We start from the raw sequence: 23,942 nt of genomic DNA on the forward strand, positions 1-23,942 counted from the left end.
TCAGATCCTTGGTATCCAATGCTAAGATTTCCATTTATTGATTAATTTGAACAAAAAACACAATAATGATAAAATGTAAGAGCACAAGTTTAGAGTAGTGTACTGGAGGCCTGAAGTTTCTTGAAAATAATGTAATAAAATAAATAATAATAAATAACAATACTTTCATATATCTCAACAATGTTACATTGCCATCATCAGGGATCACAAAAAACTATAATATGTGCATGCAGGCACCAACACTGAGCAAATGAGGCTGAATAAAGACAACAGAAATCAGGCTTTGAGTCCTAAATTGGCCCATTGGACCGATGTTCTTAAAATATATACTTCCCAGATTCATGCATCCAAATTTGTTGAAGTTTGAAAAGTTATTGAAAGCTGAAGCAGATTCAATGAATAGTCTTTCATACTTGTATTTGCTGGGGTTTAACAGAGTGGCCTTCTTCCAGTGTATCCTGTGGTGGGAGTCCAAAGCATGGTCAGCAAGTCCTGAGTGGCTGTATTGGTGGAACCAAATGTAGTCCTTGTATTCAGATATCCTGATATTGGTTGTCCTGCCTGTTTGGCCATAGTAGGACAGTTCACAACTGCAAGAGACCTGGTAGGTCTAGGGTATGTGGCTAGTCTTTGATGGAGCAGATAAGAGATGCCAATTTATTATGTGGTCTGTAACTGGTTGTAAGGTCATATCTCCTTAGGATCTTAATTTTTCAGATGTGCCCCAGATATATGGAATGGTGATGGACTTTGAGTAATCTCTGCTTTGAAGGGGAAGGGGGAGGGTATTGCTGTCACATGGTTTTATTTTTTGGTTTTTTTGGGGGGTTGTAGCCATTGAAGCCAGCTAAGAAAGTGTTAAGGATACGGTCCAGTTTAGTAGTTATGGCTCTGTTATCCAAACAACTCAATTTTGCCCTCTTATATAGGGTTTTTATAATCCCATATTGCTGGGAGGATGGGGTGACTGTTGGTGAATGTATCTATCTGTATGTGTAAGGTTTTCTGTAAACAGAGAATGCCAGGGATCCTTCAGGTTGGCATGTAATCAGAGTATCTAGGAATGGGAGACTTGTTGTTGATTTCCTTTTCCAAGGTAAACTGGATCCTGGAGTGTATCCAGGCCATGAAGTCAAATGGAGAACACATCATCCATGTAGCCAAACAGCAGGTTTTTGTGGGACAGAGTTTAAGGCTTTTTCTTCAAGGTCTCCATAAAGAAGTTGGCCAGGGGTGGAGAACCCATGGCAGTCCCTTCTATTTGTCTGGAAAATTTTCCTTGCCAAATGAAATAGCCTGAGTTCATGGTGACCTGAAATAGCACTGAGATCAGGAGGAAATATGGCTTGGATGAGGTCTAAGGTTGAGTGGGTCATTGGTGAATAAGGAGACATCAAAACTGACCATTATATCAGTGTGTGTATTGGAATGTAAGGTTTGAAATACTGGCTTTAAAGTGGGCTGAGTTTTTTTTTATATGTGAAGATGTATTGCCAGTATATTGTGTGAGCACTTTGGCTAATCATAATGTGGGCGAATTAATGCCATCCACAATGGGACGTAATAGCACATTCTGTTTATGGATTTTTGGCAGTCCATATATCGGGTGGGGTGGGGGAATCTAGAGTTCATCATCATCAAACTCCTGACATGTACCCTCAAGGGGTGTACAGGATATGATAGCGCTACATGAAAAATTTACATCATTACTAACTTCCTATCTACAATTTTCCTCCAAATCAGTCTGTTACTTATCAAGACTCCAATATTATCATTATCAGATCTTATACTTCTATCATCTAAGACACTTTGTAGCATATCAATTCACCTATATCTTGGTCTTCCTCTGGATCGTTTTCCTGCCAACCTGGCACAGAACACTTGTTTGGCTAATCTTTCCTTGCCCATACTGCTTAAGTGACCATACCACCTGAGATTAGCTCTGCTAACGCATTCCTGGATGTTGACAATGTCAAGTTCTTTCCTAATATCCTCGTTTTTAATATGATATTGCCATTGATGCCATCTGTTCATGCCTATAATCTTTCTCAGGACTCTCATATCTGCGGTCTCTAGTCTTTGGTCAAGTGTTTTACTTCTGACCCAGCTCTCAGATCCATAAGTTAAAACTGGTTTGAACACTGTCTTGTATACAGCTAATTTAGTGTTCCAACTAATTTCTCTCTTATTCCAAATGAATTTATTCAGTTCACTTAATACCATACCAGCTTTGTTGATTCTGTTGTCTATTTCCATATTTAATTTACCATCTTCAGTAAAAATCATGCCTAAGTAGCTGAAATGTTTTACTAGTTCCACAGGTTCCCCGTTCACAACACAGTTGACATTTTCAACAATTCTACCTATTTTCATTGTTTTTGTCTTTTTAATGCTGACCTTCATACCATATCTATTACAACAATTATTCAATTTAGTTAGGGAATCTTGCAAACTTGTAGCGGATTTATTTAGAAGTATAACATCGTCCATATAAAGCAAAGAGCTGACTTTAACATCTCCAATTCTGATATCATGTCTAATACCACTTTCCTTCATAATGCGATCCATATAGATAATGAATAACAGAGGGAGTAATGTACATCCTTATCTCACACCAGATTTAACATTAAACCATCTTCCTGAACTTCCTTCAATTCTAACTGCTGACTTACAACTCAAATAAAGACTAAGTATTGCTTGATATAATGCCCCACTGACATCATATAACTGTAGCGTATTGAATAGCTTCTGTCTTGGCACCTTGTCATATGCCTTTTCCAGATCGACAAAAACTTAAATACAGATGGGAATTGGTTATATTCCCATGCTTTATCAACTATTTGGCATAAAGTGAAGATCTGATCCTGACAGCCTCTAATTGGCCTGAATCCACCTTGTTCTTCACCAAGCTTTTCTTCCACAATTCTTCTCAACCGTTTCTTAAGTATACTTGCATATATCTTATCAGGAACACCCAGTAGGGATATACCTCTGTAATTCTCACATTCAGTTTTATTTCCCTTTTTATATATGGGTACTATGAGAGCTCTACTCCAATCATTGGGAATTCGTCCCTCTGTCTAGGCATTCTGAACTATGCAGTGCAGCCACTCTAATACTTTTATACCACCATACTTCAGCTTTTCTGGTCGAATATCTTCTACTCTTGCCGTTCCACATTTCAAGCCTTTGATGGCTTTTTCTACTTCAAGTATGGATATGGATTCCTGACTGCATGCATGGTCAGTGGTTTTTACCACTGTGCTGTCATCACTGCTTGTTTCATTTAGCAAATTTTCAAAGTAATTATTCCATACTTCAAGGATATCTTTTTCTCCTGTTTTCATGTCACCTTTATCATCTCTAACTCCTTTTACAGCACTCTTTCCTCCATTCCTAAGCTTCTTCAACAACTTCCAGAATATTTTGCCACCTTCTTGATATTTATTTTCTAGGTTCTTGCCAAAGTCCTCCCATGACTTTTGTTTAGCTAGTTTTACACACTCTTTAGCTTTCTTACATTTGTATCTGTATTCTCTAAGAGCACAAGCTGACTTATTTGCCAGAAACTTTTGATATGCTTTCTTCTTTTCCTTCACTGCCTCTTTAACTTCCTGTGTCCACCAGGGAGTTCTGATTTTTTTATCCTTGCACACAACCTCACCACATACCTCTCTGGCTGAATCAATCAGGATTTTCTTCAAGGCTTGCCACTGAATTTCCTAGGTTTGGTTCCTGTTCTCAAACTCTTTCATTTTTTCTTCAATAATCTTTGTGTATTTTAATTTACAGTTCCAATCTGAGAGCTGCTCAACTTTTATTTGCTTTAAAACTTTCTTACATGTTATTCTTTTCATTATAAAATTTAATTTCATCCTGCTCAAGACTAAATAGTGATCGCTTCCGATTTCAAATCCTCTGTATACACTCTGGTGTCCTGCACCAGGGAGAAAACAGCACTATCAACAATAACATAGTCAATGAGACTTTTCTTATTCCTTGCATCTCTTCTCCATGTGAATTTGTGCACATTTTTATGTTGGAACATGGCGTTAGTAATAACTAGTCCATGTCCTGAGCAGAAATCCAATAGCTATTTGCCATTATTATTAGCTTTGCTCTTTCCTCCAAATTTTCCCAAAATATTTTTGTATGTCTCACAATCATTCCCTACTCTGCTATTTAGATCCCCAACAAGGACCAACTTTTCCTTTTTCATTGTGTCAGTTGCTTTTTCTAAAGCATCAAAAAATTCCTCCACTTCTACCTTAGTAGAAACCTCTGTGGGACCATAGGTACAAATAAGTCTCATTGTCCAATTCCCCATTCTGATATTTGCCCACATCACTCTACTTGAGACTGCCTGCCATTCAAGAAGATTAGCTTCGTATTTTGTGTTGAATACTATGGCTACTCCTTCTTTTCCTTGATTGTCATTGCCTGAATATAACATTCTGTATTTATTGCTCAGAAAGATCTCACCAGTTTTTGTCTTTTTTGTTTCTGTCACCCCTATTATGTCGATCTGGTTCTTACCTAATTCTTCTGCTAGCTCCATTTCTTTGCCATTCAGGCTTCTTATGTTGATAGTACTAATCTTTAACTCTGGTGATATTGAGTTGGGTGCTTTCAGATTTGTTCCAGTAGCTGACTTTTCTCTGTTTGCCCTGGTTCCCTGGTGAAAAGAACAGGGATCTTGTTTAACTGGGCGATGACCCAGCTGGCATGACTTTTGTCATGTCGTATCATCATTTTCTATATTGGTTTAAGCCAATAAGAATACAATTTGGTCGGCTAAATCCCAAATTGTATTTCTTCATTTCTTTTGTGATAAAATAGAGTATACTTTGCAGTTTTTCTCATAAACTTCATTTCTGCTGTTATTAATCTTTGTCTTTTTGTTTTATTGTCCAGATTTCGCTTCCATACAATAGGACTGTTAGGGACTAACATATTGTATACTTTTCGTCTGGTTTGTTTTAAATATAGAGTTAATTATATCTATTATTTTTAAATATTTTGCAATTTTTAGATATATATCTTTTTCATATGTAATCACACCTCCTAGGTAGTTAAATGAATTCACCTGTTCTAAAATCTTGTTATCTATTACTATTTTAGTTCTTATTGGATCTTGTCCTTTAAAGGCCATCATTTTTTGATCTTTCTGTTGATATTATCATTCCATAATCTTCGACTATCTCATTTAAATTTAAAATACCTTTCTGTAAGTTATCTTCAGAATCTGTAATTATTATTTGGTCATCGGCAAAAAGGAGAGTGTTCACAGTAGGAGAAAGTTTAATACCTTGATAGAAATTTTTATTCCATTTCATTATTATTTCATTTAGATAAATATTAAAAAGAGTTGCTGAAAGGAGACATCCCTGTCGGACTCCTTGGTTTATGTCTCTCGTATATGATAACTCATGATTTAATCATATTTCTATTTAATTATTTTCATATATATACCTATGATAGCTTTTAGAATATTATTCGGTATTTGTCTTCCTTTTAATATGTTAAATAAAATGCTTGTTTTAACTTGGTCAAATGCTTTTTCGAAGTCAATAAATGTAATATGTGTTTCTAAATTGTATTCTCTTCTTTTCTCTATTATTAATTTTAGGCAGAAAGCAAGGTCTATACATGATCGTCCTTTTCTAAATCCATTCTGTACTTCTAAAATGAAATTTTCAGAATATTTTATTAGTTTGCTATTTAAAATTCTGCTATATATTTTGTAACAGGAATTTAGTATACTTATACCTCTATAGTTTTTAAGGTCATCTCTACTATCTTTTTTTAAAGATAGGGATCACAATTGCTTTTTTCCATTCTATTGGGAGGTGAATATCAAAAATTAAGACAAAACAAATTGATTTTGAAGGTAGAAAATCCAATAAGAAGCAAAATAGTGATAGATAATAAAATATTAGAACAAATAAATACTTTAATACTTTCATATACCTGGTATATGAAATCATATGAAGATGAAAGAGATATGGACATTGAAATATCAAATTTGTAGTGTAATTGGCATAATATATGTATTTAGGCCATCCCTAGAAGTGAAATATAGACCATAAAATGAGAATATTAAAAGCAAAGTTAACAGCATTGTAAAGGATAAACCACTAGAAGAACAAGATGGATTCTGAAAAGGTTGATCTTGCATAGACTCAATTTTTACTCTAAAATTATTACTTGATTTTATTGCCATTTAACACATCTCAAAGATGAAAAATGAACTCAAACAATAAGATTTAAATTTCTCAGAAAATCATGTGTAAGTAATTTTACAATCCTTGAATATAAAACCAATTAATTACTATACAAGTAAAGATAAACAAAAATGGATAGGACATCTAAATCACATGACAATAGGAACTGCCAAAAATACTATACAGATATAAATGGAAAAAAGAAGAATTGGAAAGCCAAGACAGGACAGCATGAGACCAGAACAGGTCAGCTGGCCTAAAAGTCATGATAGAAGGAAGAAGAAAGAAACCTTGCTGCCCCCAAATAAGAATGGCTAACTGAACTTCATCTGAAAAACATCTTAAGGATTCTTTACATCCTAGACAGGATTCAACCCAATTCTTTCCAAGCAAAAGGAATTGATCAAATCAATGTATAAACTACATTTCACATGTAAGTCAAACTCAAAAGATGTTCTGCCACCATTGTTATACCTCACACATTCTATCAATATATGTATATAATTAAATAACTATAAGATAAACTATCATCTATGCCTACTCAGATTAATTAGCAGTGTTGTAACTAGTTTTGTTAATTGTTAACTATTAAAACATTATCTTAAAGGAAACAAAAATGCACTTTTCATGAACAATGATGATAGTTCTCTATCATATCATATTCAATTATCTAAGTATGTACTAAATCTAAACCTGACTAAATCCAAACCATAACTAAACCAAACAATTTATAAAGTAAAAGTATTTTTTAACAAAAAATAAACTTGTTTTTTTTAGTGCAGCTTAACCACAGTCTTGTTCAATACACCACCTGTTGGTCCAATATGAATTATTGACTATTAAATGAGAACAAAATCTGATTCTACAAAGAAGCCAATTACACACAAGACAGACAAATCTTCTAAGAGTCTGCAGATAGATATAAATAAACATCCCAGATTGTACTTCACTCACTGTCAGCATATATCTGTAAAACACTTCTCAGAATAACAATACAGATTTGGTGCATAACAGTGCCAACAAATAAAACAGGCATCACATTATGAAGGAAAGTGGTATTAAATATGATATCAGAATTGGAGATGTTAATGTCAGCTCTTTGCTTTATGCAGACGATGTTATACTTATAAATAAATCCGCTGCAAGATTCCTTGACTAAATTGAATAACTGTTATAATAGATATGGTATGAAGGTCAGCAATAAAAAGACAAAGACCATGAAAATTGGCAGAATCGTTGAAAATGTCAACTGCGTTGTGAACGTAGAACCTGTGGAACAAGTAAAACATTTCAGCTACTTAGGCACGATTTTTATTGAAGATGGTAAATTAAATATGGAAATAGACAATAGAATCAACAAAGCTGGTATGGCAGGAAGTCAATTGAATAAATTCATATGGAATAAGGGAGAAATTAGTCGGAACACTAAATTAGCTGTATACAAGACAGTGTTCAAACCAGTTTTAAATTATGGATCTGAGAGCTGGGTCAGAAGTAAAACACTTGACCAAAGACTAGAGACCGCAGATATGAGAGTCCTGAGAAAGATTAGAGGCATGAACAGATGGCATCAATGGCAATATCATATTAAAAACGAGGATATTAGGAAAGAACTTGACATTGTCAGAATCCAGGAATGCATTAGCAGAGCTAATCTCAGGTGGTATGATCACTTAAGCAGTATGGGCAAGGAAAGATTAGCAAAACAAGTGTTCTCTGCCAGATTGGCAGGAAAACGACCCAGAGGAAGACCGAGATATAGGTGGATTGATATGGAACAATGTGCCTTAGACGATAGAAATATAAGATCTGATAATGATAATATTGGAGTCTTGACAAGTAACAGATTGATGTGGGGGAAAATTGTAGATAGGAAGTTAGTAATGATGTACTTTTTTTCATCATTATGGAAATTTCATCCAGGAATTTGATGATGATGATACTGTAGTTGTGCACAACTATCTTCCTTGTTATTTGAATTATCTGTTGCTTGTTTCTAATTTTTAATAAAGTTCTCTGATTTATGAAAATATCTTTCAAAGAATCAATCTCATTTTTAAAGGTACTTGTGGCATAAATATAAACAACAAATTACATGATAACCATGGTAATTAGTTATTGTGGTTATCATATAATTTGTTTTCAAAGAATCAGCATATAATTTTAATTTCTCCTTTCTCCTTCTATTAATTTATCCTAATAATGTCAGTTACCTGGTCTTGTTCGGGAGATTTATTGTTATCAATATTTTCAAGATGACTTTGAGACACTTGATCTTCAGAAGGCTGTTCTTCTACTTGAGGTGGAATGCTATTTGATGGTGAAGTCTCATCAGGTTGACTACTTGTAACCATATGATGCACTTCCTCTTCAGTTTTGGATGTGTGCACAATTTCTGATATGTTACTTTCTGGGATCTCATTATCACCTTTCTGGCATTCTTTCCCTGCAAAATATAATAAGAGCATTTAGTTTACAAACCAGTTGCTTCAGTAGAATTCTTATAACCAATAATAATAATAAGCAACATGAACAGATGGTGGTTTTCCAACGTGACTTTCGAATTAGGTCTAAAGAATTCTTACACAATATACTGCTTAATCTTCAGAAATTTACGAGGGCCGTTCAATAAGTAATAAGACTAATTTTACTGTCGCGAACCCACTCATCACAATATTAATTTCTGTGGAATAAAGAAATGTTGCTGTCTGTATTAACAAAAGAGGTTGATAGATGGCGTATACAGGCTGATGTGCCAGAGTGTCATGTGACTATTTGCAAGCTTGTTTTGGCGTGCCTACGAGCCGTGACCAGTCGTCGAAATGGAAGCGTCCTTGGAACAGCATTATGCGATTAAATTTTGTGTGCATTTGCAAAAATCGGCATCAGACACTTTTAACATGATATGCGAAGCTTTCCACGATGAAGCAATGTCGAGGGTAAGTGTTTTTCGCTGGCATAAAACTTTTAAGGAAGGAAGGCAAAATGTGGAAGACCTTCAATGTCCATCACAGAGACAATGATCAACACAGCAGCGATTATCATCAAGGAGGATCGCAGAATTACAGTAAGCCAGCTGCATGTTGTCTTGAATATTTCTGTGGGAAGTGTTCACTCAATCATGGCTGAACATTTGAGACTGAAACATGTTTGCGCCCGATGGATTCCCAACTTCTTGACACCGGAGCAAATACAGCATCGAGTGAATGTGTGCACAGAATGGAAAGAAAGACTGGAACAAGAAGGCGACAACTTCTTAAAATGCATCATTACAGCAGATGAAGCTTGGTTGTATCACTATGACCCTACAATGAAACAACAAAGCGGTGAATGCAAGCATCCGTCTTCGCCTACCCCCAAGAAAGCAAAAACTGTAAAATCGGCTGGTAAAGTTATGACCATAATGTTTTTTTGACTACGAAGGCATTGTTTACCAGCATGCTGTAGAACCCGGAATACTGTAAATGGCTCATACTATGCGGATGTTTTACAGACAATGGTACAGTATGTCAAAAGGAAGCGTCCATTGCTGAAGAATGGCTTCTTATTGCACCACGATAATGCAAGGCCACATATTGCTGGTTGTGTAGTGGACGTTTTGCAGAAGAACAACATAGATATCCTACCACATCCTCCATACAGTCCTGATCTCGCACCGTGCGATTTCTGGCTGTTTTCTCAGCTCAAGAAACCACTAAGAATCCACCATTTCGAAAGCAACAAAGCATGTGTAAAAGCTGTGGAGACGGTTTTGAAAGAACTCTCAAAAATCGGACTTTCACGTGTGTTTAAGAAGTGGATGCAACGTTGGAACAAATGCATTGCGTCTCACGGTAGTTACTTCGAAAAAGACCATGTAAATGATGACGATTAAAGGTAATCTGTTTTCTGCATAAACATAGTCTTATAACTTATTGAACAGCCTCCGTACATTTAATAATTATAACAGATCAGCACAATTAACTTTGCAGATTTTGTAAAAATTTATATACTGATTTCTAGAAAAACAATTACTTGATAACATTCATTGATAATGAAATATTCAGCACACATTTTTAGCAAAAAGCTTATAATTTCACGCAAATATAAAGCCAAGCAGTGACAACCAGTTAAACAGTATCATATTTGTGCACTGAGTCTTCTTGTCATTTGAATTAAGGCTGTTTTCTACAGTTTAACAAAGTTCTTTGCTAATCTTTGTTACAACCTATACATAACCTTTATATCTGTTTTTCTTGTTTTATTCTATAACTTCATTGGCATTCCCTAACAATTCTAACCTTCCCCAGAAAATTACAAGAGTTTCTTTTCTTAATATTGCTAGTTTTTTAATATCAAATCATATAATTGGATATACTTTAAAGTCAAAGTTGCTTTAAACATCATTGCTATCTTTCTTTCAAGCTTAAAGGATTAAACAGTATTTTTAAGTACCAATAATTTACCACTAAATCAGTTTACACATCAAATACTAACTCGACAGTTTTGTGTCAGAATCATTCCCCAAAAATGATACTTTAGTAGAGTTCTTTATTAAAATTATAATAAAATCCCACATTATTTTTAATTTAATGCTAAGTTTTAAGAAAAATATCATATTTAGTTTCCTGATCTAAATAAAAATGTTATCACCCTACATTCTGTTGCACCTGAACAAATGTTTAAACATACAATGCAGGATATCTGCTAATCCTCGGGAATTATCAGGAAATGTTAATTTATATCTATATCTCATCTGACAATTTATTATTATTTTTTTTTTTTGACGGTATATTAAAGTTAATCAGGAATATGATTTGAAAGAATTAAAATCTTACAAGAAAATTGAACACTCATTCTGAATAAGATGTACTGCGGATGAAGTTGGAATAATTTGAAGTGTTTTTTTTAATAACTTAACATAACTTCACATAATTTATGTGTGTTTTTTATGGGATTTTATTATTCTTGTGTCAGCTGGTTATGTAATTGGCTTGGCAATCTCTGCTCCAACTACATTTTCAGAAATATATGAACTTGATAAACATATTTACCAGCAACTTGACTGTGTACAATGGTGGTGACATCTTCAGAAGAAACCTCAACTTCTGTCAGTGAATCTACTGATGTGTGATCTGATGATGATGGCTCTTCGACTGATGGCTCAGGAGATGTACTATGTGAAGTTTCTGATATTTAAAGAAAAATTATTACCATAAAAATATGTGTGAATTTCAACCACAAAACGATATGGATAAGTTATGTGCATACTGATATTTGTGACCATATTAATTATACAAAAGGGCCCTTTTTTTCAGAAAACAAACAATTTCTTGTTTTGTATTCAAAAAACCAAATAGCAGAAATCATTGAGGTGGAAAAATTCTGACATACTTATTTAGCTAAATGCTCACATAACTACTAGATTTTTTCTGGCTGTTTTTAAAGTTAAATAATTCAAATAGGAAAAATTATTGAATGAATGAGGGTAATATTCATTCACAATTTTTAATTATTAAACCAGTAAAATTTTAATTTTTTTTGTTTCTTTATTTTCTTTAATAATTTCTATAACTCAAGCACAGAAAAGTATACCAAATAAGGGTCCATGTTAATGTCAGAAAATTTTAAATGCAAACACATCTCTTATAAATTCATTTTTAAAAATAAAATAAATGTGACTATGTATAGTCACATTTATTTTATTTGTATTTTATTTATTTTACATCAATGATAGGGAATATTTTATAAGAAACAATATAATAAATTTTAAAACACAATATAGGTTATATATTCAATGAAGGTAACCAAAGAAATATGCATGCATTCTATTAGATCTAGACAATAATAAAAAATTATATCACATGATACAATTTAGTTATCAAATATTAAATTACTCGTTTATTCTATTTTTTCATTGTATTTGCAATGTAAATTATTTTCCTTTTATTTTTTTAAAAGAATACAAACACATCTACTGTTGTTATAATAGCAGCAGCCACATCAAAATACAAAGTTAAACTATAAATAAAGAAAACTTATAGCACTAGAGGGGAGAAAAAAAAAAAGCTGAATATCAGATAAAAATAATTATTCAAGACCAACTTCCAGCTCTTTTGGCCGAGTGTTTAATATATCTGCTTCCAACCAACAGGCTATGAGTTTAAATCCCAATTTGAGCATGGATGTTTGCCTTTTGGTAGGAGACAAATTTCATTGTCTGTCATGAGACTACTGACCTGAAGTTGTTGCCAGAAAAATTTCATTTTTGGTCTCTAGAACTGGATTTCAAGACTATGCAATGCAAATAAAAAATATAAAAAAAATTACAAAAATAAAAAATCCTTAGCTCACCTGATGTACTATAATATAAAAATCCTTAGTACTGATGTGCTATAGTTAACAACCACTGGAGGGTGGTAGGGTCATAAAAAAAAATAAAATTAAACATACTACTAGGAGCAACATCATTCTGTCATGGACTGTAATAAATTAGTGCCAATGAATTTGGATAAAATATGCAATTTACCCCATTAACTGCTATAGTTGAGTTAACTCGAGCGTCGAAAAAATGTCGACCTTGATAAGATTGAGTTAACTCAAGCACGGAAAAAATGTCAACCTTGATAAGATCGAGTTAACTCGAGCACGGAAAAAATGTCGACCTTGCTACGATCGAGTTAACTCGATTTGACCTTTCAATGTGTAATACTTGAGAATAGGGAACTGGACAATGAGACTTATTTGTGCCTATGGTCCCACAGAAGGTTCTACTAAGGTAGAAGTAGAGGAATTTTTTGACACTTTAGAAAAAGCAACTGACACAATGAAAAAGGAAAAGTTGGTCCTTGTTGGGGATCTAAATAGCAGAGTAGGAAATGATTGTAAGACATACAAAAATATTTTGGGAAAATTTGGAGAAAAGAGCAAAGCTAATAATAATGGCAAATATCTGTTGGATTTCTGCTCAGGACATGGACTGGTTATTACTAACACCATGTTCCAACATAAAAATGTGCACAAATTCACATGGAGAGAAGAGGCTAGGAATAAGAAAAGTCTCACTGACTATGTTATTGTTGATAGTGATGTTTTCTCCCTGGTGCAGGACACCAGAGTATACAGAGGATTTGAAATTGGAAGTGATCACTATTTAGTCTTGAGCAGGATAAAATTGAATTTCATATTGAAAAGAATAACATGTAAGAAAGTTTTAAAGCGAATAAAAGTTGAGCAGCTCTCAGATGCGAACTGTAGACTAAAATACAGAAAGATTATTGAAAAGAAAATGAAAGAGTTTGAGAACAGGAATCAAACCTTGGAGATTCAGTGGCAAACTCTGAAGAAAACATTGATTGATTCTGCCAGAGAGGCATGTGGTGAGGTTGTGTGCAAGAATAAAAAAATCAGAACTCCCTGGTGGACACAGGAAGTTAAAGAGGCAGTGAAGGAAAAGAAGAAAGTATATCAAAAGTTCCTGGCAAATAAATCAGCTTTTACTCTTACAGAATACAGAGACAAATGTAAGAAAGCTAAACAGTGTGTAAAACTAGCTAAACAAAAGTCATGGGAGGACGTTGGCAAGAATATAGAAAATAAATATCAAGAAGGTGGCAAAATATTCTAGAGGTTGTTGAAGAAGCTTAGGAATGGAGGAAAGAGTGCTGTAAAAGGAGTTAGAGATGATAAAGGTGACGTGAAAACAGGAGAAAAAGATATCCTTGAAGTATGGAATAATTACTTTGAAAATTTGCTAAATGAAACAAGCAGTGATGACAGCACAGTGGTAAAAACCACTGACCAGGCATGCAGTCAGGAATCCATATCCATACTTGAAGTAGAAAAAGCTATCAAAGGCTTGAAATGTGGAAAGGCAGCAGGAGTAGATGATATTCGACCAGAAATGCTAAGTATGGTGGTATAAGAGTCTTACAGTGGCTGCACTGCATAGTTCAGAAAGCCTGGACAGAGGGACGAATTCCCGATGATTGGAGTAGAGCTCTCAGAGTACCCATATATAAAAAGGGAAATAAAACTGCATGTGAGAATTACAGAGGTATTTCCCTACTAAGTGTTCCTGGCAAGATCTATGCAAGTATACTTGAGAAACGGTTGAGAAGAATTGTGGAAGAAAAGCTTGGTGAAGAACAAGCTGGATTCAGGCCAAATAGAGGCTGTCAGGATCAGATCTTCACTTTACGACAAATAGTCGAGAAAGCATGGGAATATAACAAAGATCTGTATTTAAGTTTTGTTGATTTGGAAAAGGCATATGACAAGGTGCCAAGAGAGAAGCTATTCAATACGCTGCAGTTATATGGTGTCAACGGGGCATTATATCAAGCAATACTTAGTCTTTATTTGAGTTGTAAGTCAGCAGTTAGAATTGAAGGAAGTACAGGAAGATGGTTTAATGTTAAATCTGGTGTGAGACAAGGATGTAAATTATCCCCTCTGTTATTCATTATCTATATGGATCACATTATGAAGGAAAGTGGTATTAAACCTGATATCAAAATTGGAGATGTTAATGTCAGCTCTTTGCTTTATGCGGATGATGTTATACTTCTAAATAAATCCGCTACAAGTCTGCAAGATTCTCTGACTAAATTCAATTGCTGTTGTAATAGATATGGTATGAAGGTCAGCAATAAAAAGACAAAGACAATGAAAATAGGCAGAATCATTGAAAATGTCAACTGTGTTGTGAATGGAGAACCTGTGGAACAAGTAAAACATTTCAGCTACTTAGGCACGATTTTTACTGAAGATGGTAAATTAAATATAGAAATAGACAACAGAATCAGCAAAGCTGGTATGGTGGGAAGTCAATTGAATAAATTCATATGGAATAAGAGAGAAATTAGTCGGAACACTAAATTAGCTGTATACAAGACAGTGTTCAAACCAGTTTTAACTTATGGATCTGAGAGCTGGGTCAGAAGTAAAACACTTGACCAAAGACTAGAGACCGCAGATATGAGAGTCCTGAGAAAGATTAGAGGCGTGAACAGATGGCATCAATGGCAATATCATATTAAAAATGAGGATATTAGGAAAGAACTTGACATTGTCAGCATCCAGGAATGCGTTAGCAGAGCTAATCTCAGGTGGTATGGTCACTTAAATAGAATGAGAGAGGAAAGATTAGCAAAACAAGTGTTCTCTGCCAGGGTGGCAGGAAAACGACCCAGAGAAAGACCAAGATATAGGTGGATTGATACGGTACAAAGTGCCTTAGACGATAGAAATATAAGATCTGATAATGTTGGAGTCTTGACGAGTAACAGACTGATTTGGAGGAAAATTGTAGATAGGAAGTTAGTAATGATGTAATTTTTTCATTTAGTACTGTCATATCCTGTACACCCCTTGAGGGTACATGGCAGGAATTTGATGATGATGATGTGTAATACTCATTTAATTTAGTTTGTTAAAGCATTTGAATTGAGCGGGCTTATAGTTCCATCGCTTAGGATTAGAAGGAACTAATTTTCAAGCTTCTGTCTGCTTTGTGGCACTATCTTTGTAAAAAATTGCTAGACCATGCACAATGTTATCAGAGCTGTCCTTGACAATAGGAGCCAGGTGATCACTTGATGTGGTGATTCCAGGGTTAGAAAAATGGCTTCGACAAACAGGCAGCAGCGTTCTCTTACTGAGGCGGAATTAGTAGAAGTATTAGAAACTTTACCTTCCAGTTTATCAGATTTCAGTGGCAGTGACAATGATGATATTTATTTTTTAGAAAATAGTGAAAATAGTGATAGTGAAAGTTCAGATAACGAACCACCAGCACCAGTACATCCACGAAAAAGAAATCGTACTGATGCTTCATTATTTCAATGGCGAGATACAAATTTTCATCCAACAGTTCACCAATTCAATAAAGATAATTCAGGTATTTCAGCAATTATAGATGATGGTTCAACTGTTTTTGATTTTTTCAAACTATTTTTCCCCCTTCATATAATGCAACATATTGCTGACGAAACTAATAAATATTATGTATTTTTGACTCAGAAACTACCACCAGCATCCCAATCTCGTTTGCAAAAATGGAAAAATACTACCCCAGAGGAATTATATATTTTTTTTGGAATCATAATGCTTATGGCTAGGGTAAAAAAACTCATTGGTCCAAGGATGAAGAAAAACATCCTTGGACCAATCCCCTCATAGCTACTCCACAGTTCACAGATTACATGTCCATAATTATAAAATATTTTATAATTGTGAAATTAACTCATTAAGGAGGGTTATACTAGTCATTTAGCATCTCAGCAGTTAAAGGATTAACTGAATGGTAGCTACCTCATTGTTAGTGAATTATGCTAAGGAATAACAGGGTAACAGAACACTGTTGTTTTCATTATTGAACAATGGCAAATGATTTGTGGACAGAAGTGAAAACAGTCAAAGACTATGTTTAAAGTATTTTAAACGAGCTGACAGAGTGCCTGAAGTGTATCCTACAAATAGCTATACCATATGTAGAAGTAAGACAGTATAACTGCAAACAACAACTATAATAATAATAATAAATTGTAATTGTCCTGTAAATAATAAATAATGATAAAGCCAACACAACAAAAGATTGTATTTCTTTCTTGTAAGGTTACACAGTGGTTAGCAATCATAGTGAAGAATTTATGGGCACAAACTACATGACACTACACAAAAGTAAGATAAATTTAAATGCTTTGTTAATTGTTTACTCTAGCCTGACCTGTGGTGAAAAAAATAAAATTAAATTAAAAAATAATAAATAAGTAAAATATATGCAAAAATATAAGTTAACAAAATAAAATAAAATTTTATACATATAATATACAGATGAGAGAGAAAAAAAATAAAAAATAAATAAAAATAGACATATGACTTCACTCTATCTCATGGCCAAATCAATGTTTTCTTCAGATTTTGTCATTGTCTCACAAGTTGGTTCTTGTTTTCAAATGCTTACATTGTTTTTCTATTATAATATTTATTTATTTGATTGGGTAAAGTTTGACTCTGAAAGCTGCTCAACTTCAATTCTTTCCAACATATTTTTCTTTTCAGTATGATACTCACTTTTATCCTGCTTAAAACTACTAATCGATCACTTCTATTTCAAATCCCTCGTATAACACGATTTCGATATAACGCGGTCTACAAATTGTAGTAACCCTTGTTGTACGTGGTACTTATACAACGCAGTTTCGATATAAGATGGTCTACAAATTGCAGTAACCCTTTATTTTTTCATATATTTTTCAATGCGCGACTTAAAAATCAAATTTTATCTTCATTAAATTTGCATCTGTCCATATTTAGCACGCATGTACGTTAATTGTTTACCATATAAAGTATTTATTGTTGAAAATTGGTCTTCGTTTTCTCCCAGGAAAGTGCATTAAAAATCATAGGTGTGTTAATCTCAAGCTGAGTACTTTATTTTTTGGTGAGTTACATAAAATATGTAATGCTTTTTTTATATAAAAAAAATTATTTTTATAGTAATGGTCACTTAGAACGTTTTTGCGATATACACATTTGTTAATAGGGATAAACCCACCCACTGTAAACTGCCAAGGTAACAATTGAACAAGGCTGAAGATACATTCGGTTTCGATCAGCACATGAGACTCAACCTTCGCGAACTTCTTCATAAGTGCTCCAATCTCTTCAATAGTGAATTAATTGATGGGAAAATAGATTTAAATGAGGAGGAATTGGTACAGTTAATAGATGACGTCAAACCAAATGGCAGGGAAAGTTCTGCCAAAGATTTTGATTGTGATGAATCTGTTAAAGAATTCAGTTTAAAGAAATTAGCAGAAGGATTGGACTTGACAAGAAAGTTATTTTATGAATAATGATCTCTCAATGGAGTGCTCCAGAATTCATGAGACAATTGGATATTTGTTTAGCTCCGTATTATGAACTTAATAAAAAAATTGCAGCATAGTGGTAAGCAAGGCCTTATTACTGACTTCTTGATAACTAAACAGGCTGAAGTATGCAATAATTTTATACTGTGTATTTGTTTCATAGTTTATGTTTTCTTAACTTACATGAATTACCTGAATTGAATAAAAATATATTTTTATTATATATCATAGTTTGTATAATCTTAAAAAAAAAAAAGAAACGATTTCAGAACCTAACCATACTTTTTCTATGTGATCAGAGTCTCGCATAATGCGATTTATATAATGTACAATTTTTGTGGAACATAACAGCTGCATTATACGAGGGTTACCTGTATATTCTAGTATCCTGAACAAGTATGAAGATGCCACCATCCACAATAAGACTTTTCTTATTTCTTGTATGTCCTCTCAAGAGAATTAGTGCATATCTTTAGTCCATTTAGTTCTCTGCATTCCTTACAGGATATGTGGAGGTCTTATTCTGTTATCTGAGTTTAACTCTTAAGTGATCCCTTTTGATGATTTTGCCATTAAAATGGTCAAGATGAAAGGATACATTTTAATAATGATCATAAATACCAAAGGTCATTAAATTCCATCAAACTAAGCAGGAAACTGAATTGTTACTATTTTCAAACAGTTTTGCAATAAACAATGGTCTAATCATATCAAAAAAATAAACAAAAATAAAATAATGAAAAAAAAAAAACTTTATCAATCAGTTTTGAACCATGAAGTGGCTCAATAATCAAACTACAGATCATGTTAAGCTTAGTGGGCTCACATAATTGTGAAACATTCTTGGCTCATTTGAGTATCAACAATACGTACTGGTATGGAACTACATGGGTTTGAATCCTGTCTGGGAAGAACTTTTATAAGCATTTTTTTTAATGTGAAGGTGAGTTAGTCTCAGATGGAAATACAGGATTTTCCACCTGGAAACTGGTTTCTGCTGAACAGGCCAAAATAGAACATGTAATTTACAGACATAATACACTAGCCTTTATAGCATAATTACAAACCTCGATCGCTTTCTAAATTGTTAAAAACTTACAACATATAATGAAAATGTTCAGGGTTGAATTTTTGAATGTCAATATTTGGTAGCAGCTGTTAGTACACAGGACCGAACCAGTTAGTAACAAATTTGGAGGCTTCTCAATCAGTTAGCATCAAATCCTGCAGCCTCTTACTTCGACAGTTAGTGACTAGAGAGATCACAACCCAAAGAAATGTAACTTTACTGAGGATCATGAAAATTCTTCCACAAAAAATAATCAAAAATCCAATCAAAAAACACCAACATTAATTCTTATCAATTAAAACACAAATAAGTCAGCAGGTGCCCGGTAGAGAACACAGAGAAAAATGTAAGAGAGCTAAGCTGCATGTAAAAGTAGATAAAACAAAAGTCATGAAAAATAAAGTTGTGTCTAGTCATCTAAATGACTAGGTACACCACCACCACCTGGTCATCTAAATCAGAATTACTATTCTTATGAGAAACCTAAATGACAACCTTAACTGCCCGAAGTACACATTACACATTCTTGCTGCAACAAGAGCAGCACTTGTGCATTCATCAGATCACACCATGCCAGATTGCAAAACCTCGACCCCCCTACCCCCTCTCTCCTCCCCATTTGATCTCAAAATTTCCCTACCAAACCAACCTGCACTTTTCATATGTTATCACTCTCCAAGCTCCATTAACCACTTGGACCTTTCCAACTATCTATCTCTAAAGCTCAACTTTCTATAGTCAAAAGTGAGGTCATCCCTCTTGGGGGACGTCGACATCTACAACTCATACTGGCTTCCATTCTCTAGTTTAGCCAATCAAGCTGGCAGGGATGCTAAGGTGTTTGCCATTAGCAATGACCTAACATAGATCATCTTTTTCACTACCAGAATACCTGATAACACACTTGATCCTTACAAGCTCCCCTTCCAAATATACTGTTTATGTCAGTTCCCCCTCTTGGTAACTCAGATCAAATAATACCAAAGAACAACCCCCCACCCAATAGTTCTCAGTCTCGTTTTCTTTGGCGCTACAAGAGCACCAAATGGGATGACCTCCATGACTTCTATTCCTCCTTCCTGTGATCCAAATGCTGCCTCAGTTCTTCTGGTCTAAACACGTGCTCAGACCAAATATAGAAATCATGGTAACAGGAATGAAGGCCTTCATCCCTTATTCCACTCCAAATTCACAGCCATGGTTTTCAAAAAAAAAAAAAAGAAGTGTCAATGTAGTAAAAGAAAAAACTCTGCATACCACAAATGCCAGAAGACTAAACCTGCAGCTGCTCACTCTGCTTATACAGCAGCTTGCAACAACTATTAAAGAATCATTGCCAAATCCAAATCAGACTTTGAAAGGGACAAATGTTGCAAACTAGCCTCTTGCCCAAATGGTAGTTGCATCTTCTTGTTACTTGCCAAGGCAATCGGACACAACTTTTGCCTGCCCAGCTTTCCACCAAGCTCTCACATTTGGATGGTTCTGTAGTTATCTCACCTAAAGACAAGGCTAACTCAGTGGCATCACTCTTTTCTTCCAATTCCTTCACTGATGACCTGGGCAAATTTCCCTCCATTCTGCCAAGAACTGCAGTAATCAGGTTTACAAGAAGCCAACTTATTTGGTCATGATAGGTCACTGAGCTTAACACAAAAGGGAAAATGGAATGGATATTTTTATGGCAGGACAATCTGCGTTGTGGATGTGAGAAGGGTTAGATAATCAAGAAATCCCACTTTAGAGAACAAACCTGGAACTTTTCAGCCACTTCAGGTCCGGCAATCTATGCAGTCAAAGCAGCTACTTCTTCAATTTGCACAATAACATAAGGAAAGGAGTGAAGAATATATATTCAAATGCCATAGATTGACCTGAAAATTACAGACCACCATCTGTGAAAAACAGTAGTTGAATACAAAGCAGAACAGAGATAATGGATTGGTTTGAAACAGTGAGAGCTGATTGATGTTTTACATAAAACAGTGCAAAGATTTAACTGATTTTTGATAAGATCAGTTTTAATATTGAATCACTTTTTAACATACCTTCAGAGGACATACTTCATTTGCATTTGCTCTTACAAGTCTTTCCCAAAGACAGTGAAATTATTTCACTTTGTCAAAACAGAATCTAGAGACAAGTTGAATGAACTACCATGGGGGAGTCCACTCTCTCCCACTCTCACCAACTTCTATTTGGAACAGTCAGAAGACATCCTTTTCTCATCCATACACTCTCAGTCTTTGTTTTGGGCATGTTATATACGAGGATGGTATGAAAAAGGTTCACGGCCTAAAAATTAAAACGAATTTATAATTTCAAAATTATTTTTATTTTTCAACATAATCTCCCTTAAAAATAATACATTTATTCCAGAGATGCTCTAGCACCATTATCCCGTCCCTCTAGTGGTTCTCAGTAAGATCTGCAAAATACCCTTCTAAAGCTGCAATCACCTCTTGACTTGTAGAAAAAAAAAACACTGACCAGCGAGGAAGAGTTTTAGTTTTGGGATGAGATAGAAGTCAGAGGGAGCCAAATCTGGGGAATAGAGTGGATGTTTCACAATTCATAGTGCAGATCCCTTAATTTTCCCATTGCCAAAACACCTTTGTGAACAGGTGCATTGTCCTGATGAAAGATGATTTTTTTCTTCTGCAAACCAGGTCTTTTCTCAAGAATTTTTTCGTCTAGTCTGGTTAAAAGATCGGAATAATATTCCCCAGTTATTGTTTGACCCTTTTCAAGATACTTAATAAACAAAATGCTTTTAGCATCCCAAAACACTGATGCCATGACCTTTCCTGCTGATGGAACTGACAACTGGCTTCTGTCCACTGTTTTGTTTGGATTCTGGTGTGTAATGGTGAATCCAAGTCTCATCCATAGTAATAAATCAATGCACAAAATCAGTTTTATTCTTGTTAAAATGCTCCAAGCAATGTTCAGAGATTTTCATGCGAGTGCATTTTTGCTCTACTGTGAGCAAGCGCGGCAACCATCTTGTGCAAAGATTTTTCATTTGCAATTATTCATGCAAAATACATCCTACACATTCTTTTTGAAATGCCTACAGTCTCAGCAATTTCACACACTTTGACTCACTGGCCATCCAATGCCATATCATGCACTGATCAATGATTTCTGGTGTTGTTACATTTTTTGGACATCCTTCCCGTGGATTATCTTCAAGGCTGGTACGGCCGCATTGAAACTCGGCAACCCATTTCTTAATTGCTGAAAACAAAGGAGAAGAACTTCGAATGAATTTCTTTTGTTGTTAAAAATGTTCTTTTACAAAGAATTTTCTAATCGCACAATACTCATTTTTGTCCATTCCAAGGGATACAGACAACACTTTTGCTTCAGACAGCTGTATAAAACAAACTACTTGATAGAATGACTTGCAATTTCACATGGATGCTTATGACAGATGTAAAAATTTAGAAAAAAAAAAAATCTTGCTGATAGTGTTGCCATTTATGGTCGAGGCCGAGAACTTTTCAGACTACCCTCGTAGATGACCTATTCCTTTAATGTTACAGTTTTCAGCATTCATTTTGATAAATAATGGAGACAACAACTGTGTTAAGAATAATTAACTTCCCAACATCTCTACCTTCATATTAAAGTTATAAGGAATGTGTGTGTGTGTGTGTGTGTGTGTGTGTGTGTGTGTGTGTGTGTGTGTGTGTGTGTGTGTGTGTGTGTGTGTGTGTGTGTGTGTGTGTGTGTGTGTGTGTGTGTGTGTGTGTCAAGCTACATCACTTTCAAACAGTATGCCAAAGTGACAGTACACTTATATACAACCTTAATGCCGCCTTTAAATCTTCTGCAACAAAGCAAAGAACTTATTCAACTCCTCCAAGTATCCCCTTCCTTCTCTGGTTCATCTGGAGCACAGGAAGATGGTTTAATGTTAAATCTGGTATCAGACAAGGATGTACATTATCCCCTCTGTTATTCATTATCTATAAGGATCAAACTATGAAGGAAAGTGGAATTAAACCAGATAACAAAATTGGAGATGCTAATCTCAGCTCTTTATGGGGATGATGTTATACTTCCAAATAAATCCGGTGCAAGTCTGCAAGATTCTCTGACTAAATTGAATAACTGTTGTAATAGATATGGTATGAAGGTCAGCAATAAAAAGACAAAGACAATGAAAATAGGCAGAATCATTGAAAATGTCAACTGTGTTGTAAACAGCAGATTAAAACAAGTAAAACATTTCAGCTACTTAGGCACAATTTTTAGTGAAGATGGTAAATTAAATATTGAAATAGACAACGGAATCAACAAAGCTGGAATGGTAGAAAGTCAACTGAATAAATTTATATGAAATAAAAGAGAAATTAGTCAAAACACTAAATTAGCTGTATACAAGACAGTGTTCAAACCAATTCTAACTTATGGATCTGAGAGCTGGGTCAGAAGTAAAACACTTGACCAAAGACTACAGACCGCAGATATGAGTCCTGAGAAAGATTAGGAGCATGAACAGATGGCATCAATGGCAAGTCTAATCTCAGGTGGTATTGATCACTTAAACAGAATGGGAGAGGAAAAATTAGCAAAATAAGTGTTCTCTGCCAGGTTGGCAGGAAAAAGACCCAGAGGAAGACCAAGATATCGGTGGAGACTGTTATAGTAAAAAGTGCCTTAGAAGACAGAAATATAAGATCTGATAATGTTGGAATCTTGACAGGTTGATTTGGAGGAAAATTGTGGATAGGAAGTTAGTAATAATGTAAGTTTTTCATGTAGTGCTATCATATCCTGTACACC

At 34.6% G+C, this 23,942-nt stretch overlaps 1 protein-coding gene across 2 annotated transcripts in view; it reads right to left on the minus strand.

Annotated features, from left to right (window-relative positions):
* The window catches only part of LOC150110089 (uncharacterized), a 196,522-nt gene that overhangs the window by 51,215 nt on the left and 121,365 nt on the right, over positions 1-23,942 (minus strand). For both annotated transcript variants that reach the window (XM_090391262.1, XM_090391271.1), the window contains exons 7-8: positions 11,258-11,392; positions 8,438-8,670 (exon numbers count right to left, since the gene is read on the minus strand). In XM_090391262.1, the coding sequence (XP_090247388.1) occupies positions 8,438-8,670; positions 11,258-11,392 (368 nt within the window). The remainder of the gene's footprint in view (positions 1-8,437; positions 8,671-11,257; positions 11,393-23,942) is intronic.

Source organism: Typopeltis vanoorti, chromosome 1, assembly GCF_054136105.1.
Source record: "Typopeltis vanoorti isolate ZY-2024b chromosome 1, IOZ_Tvanoo_1.0, whole genome shotgun sequence".
Classification (NCBI taxonomy): Eukaryota; Metazoa; Arthropoda; class Arachnida; order Uropygi; family Thelyphonidae; genus Typopeltis; species Typopeltis vanoorti.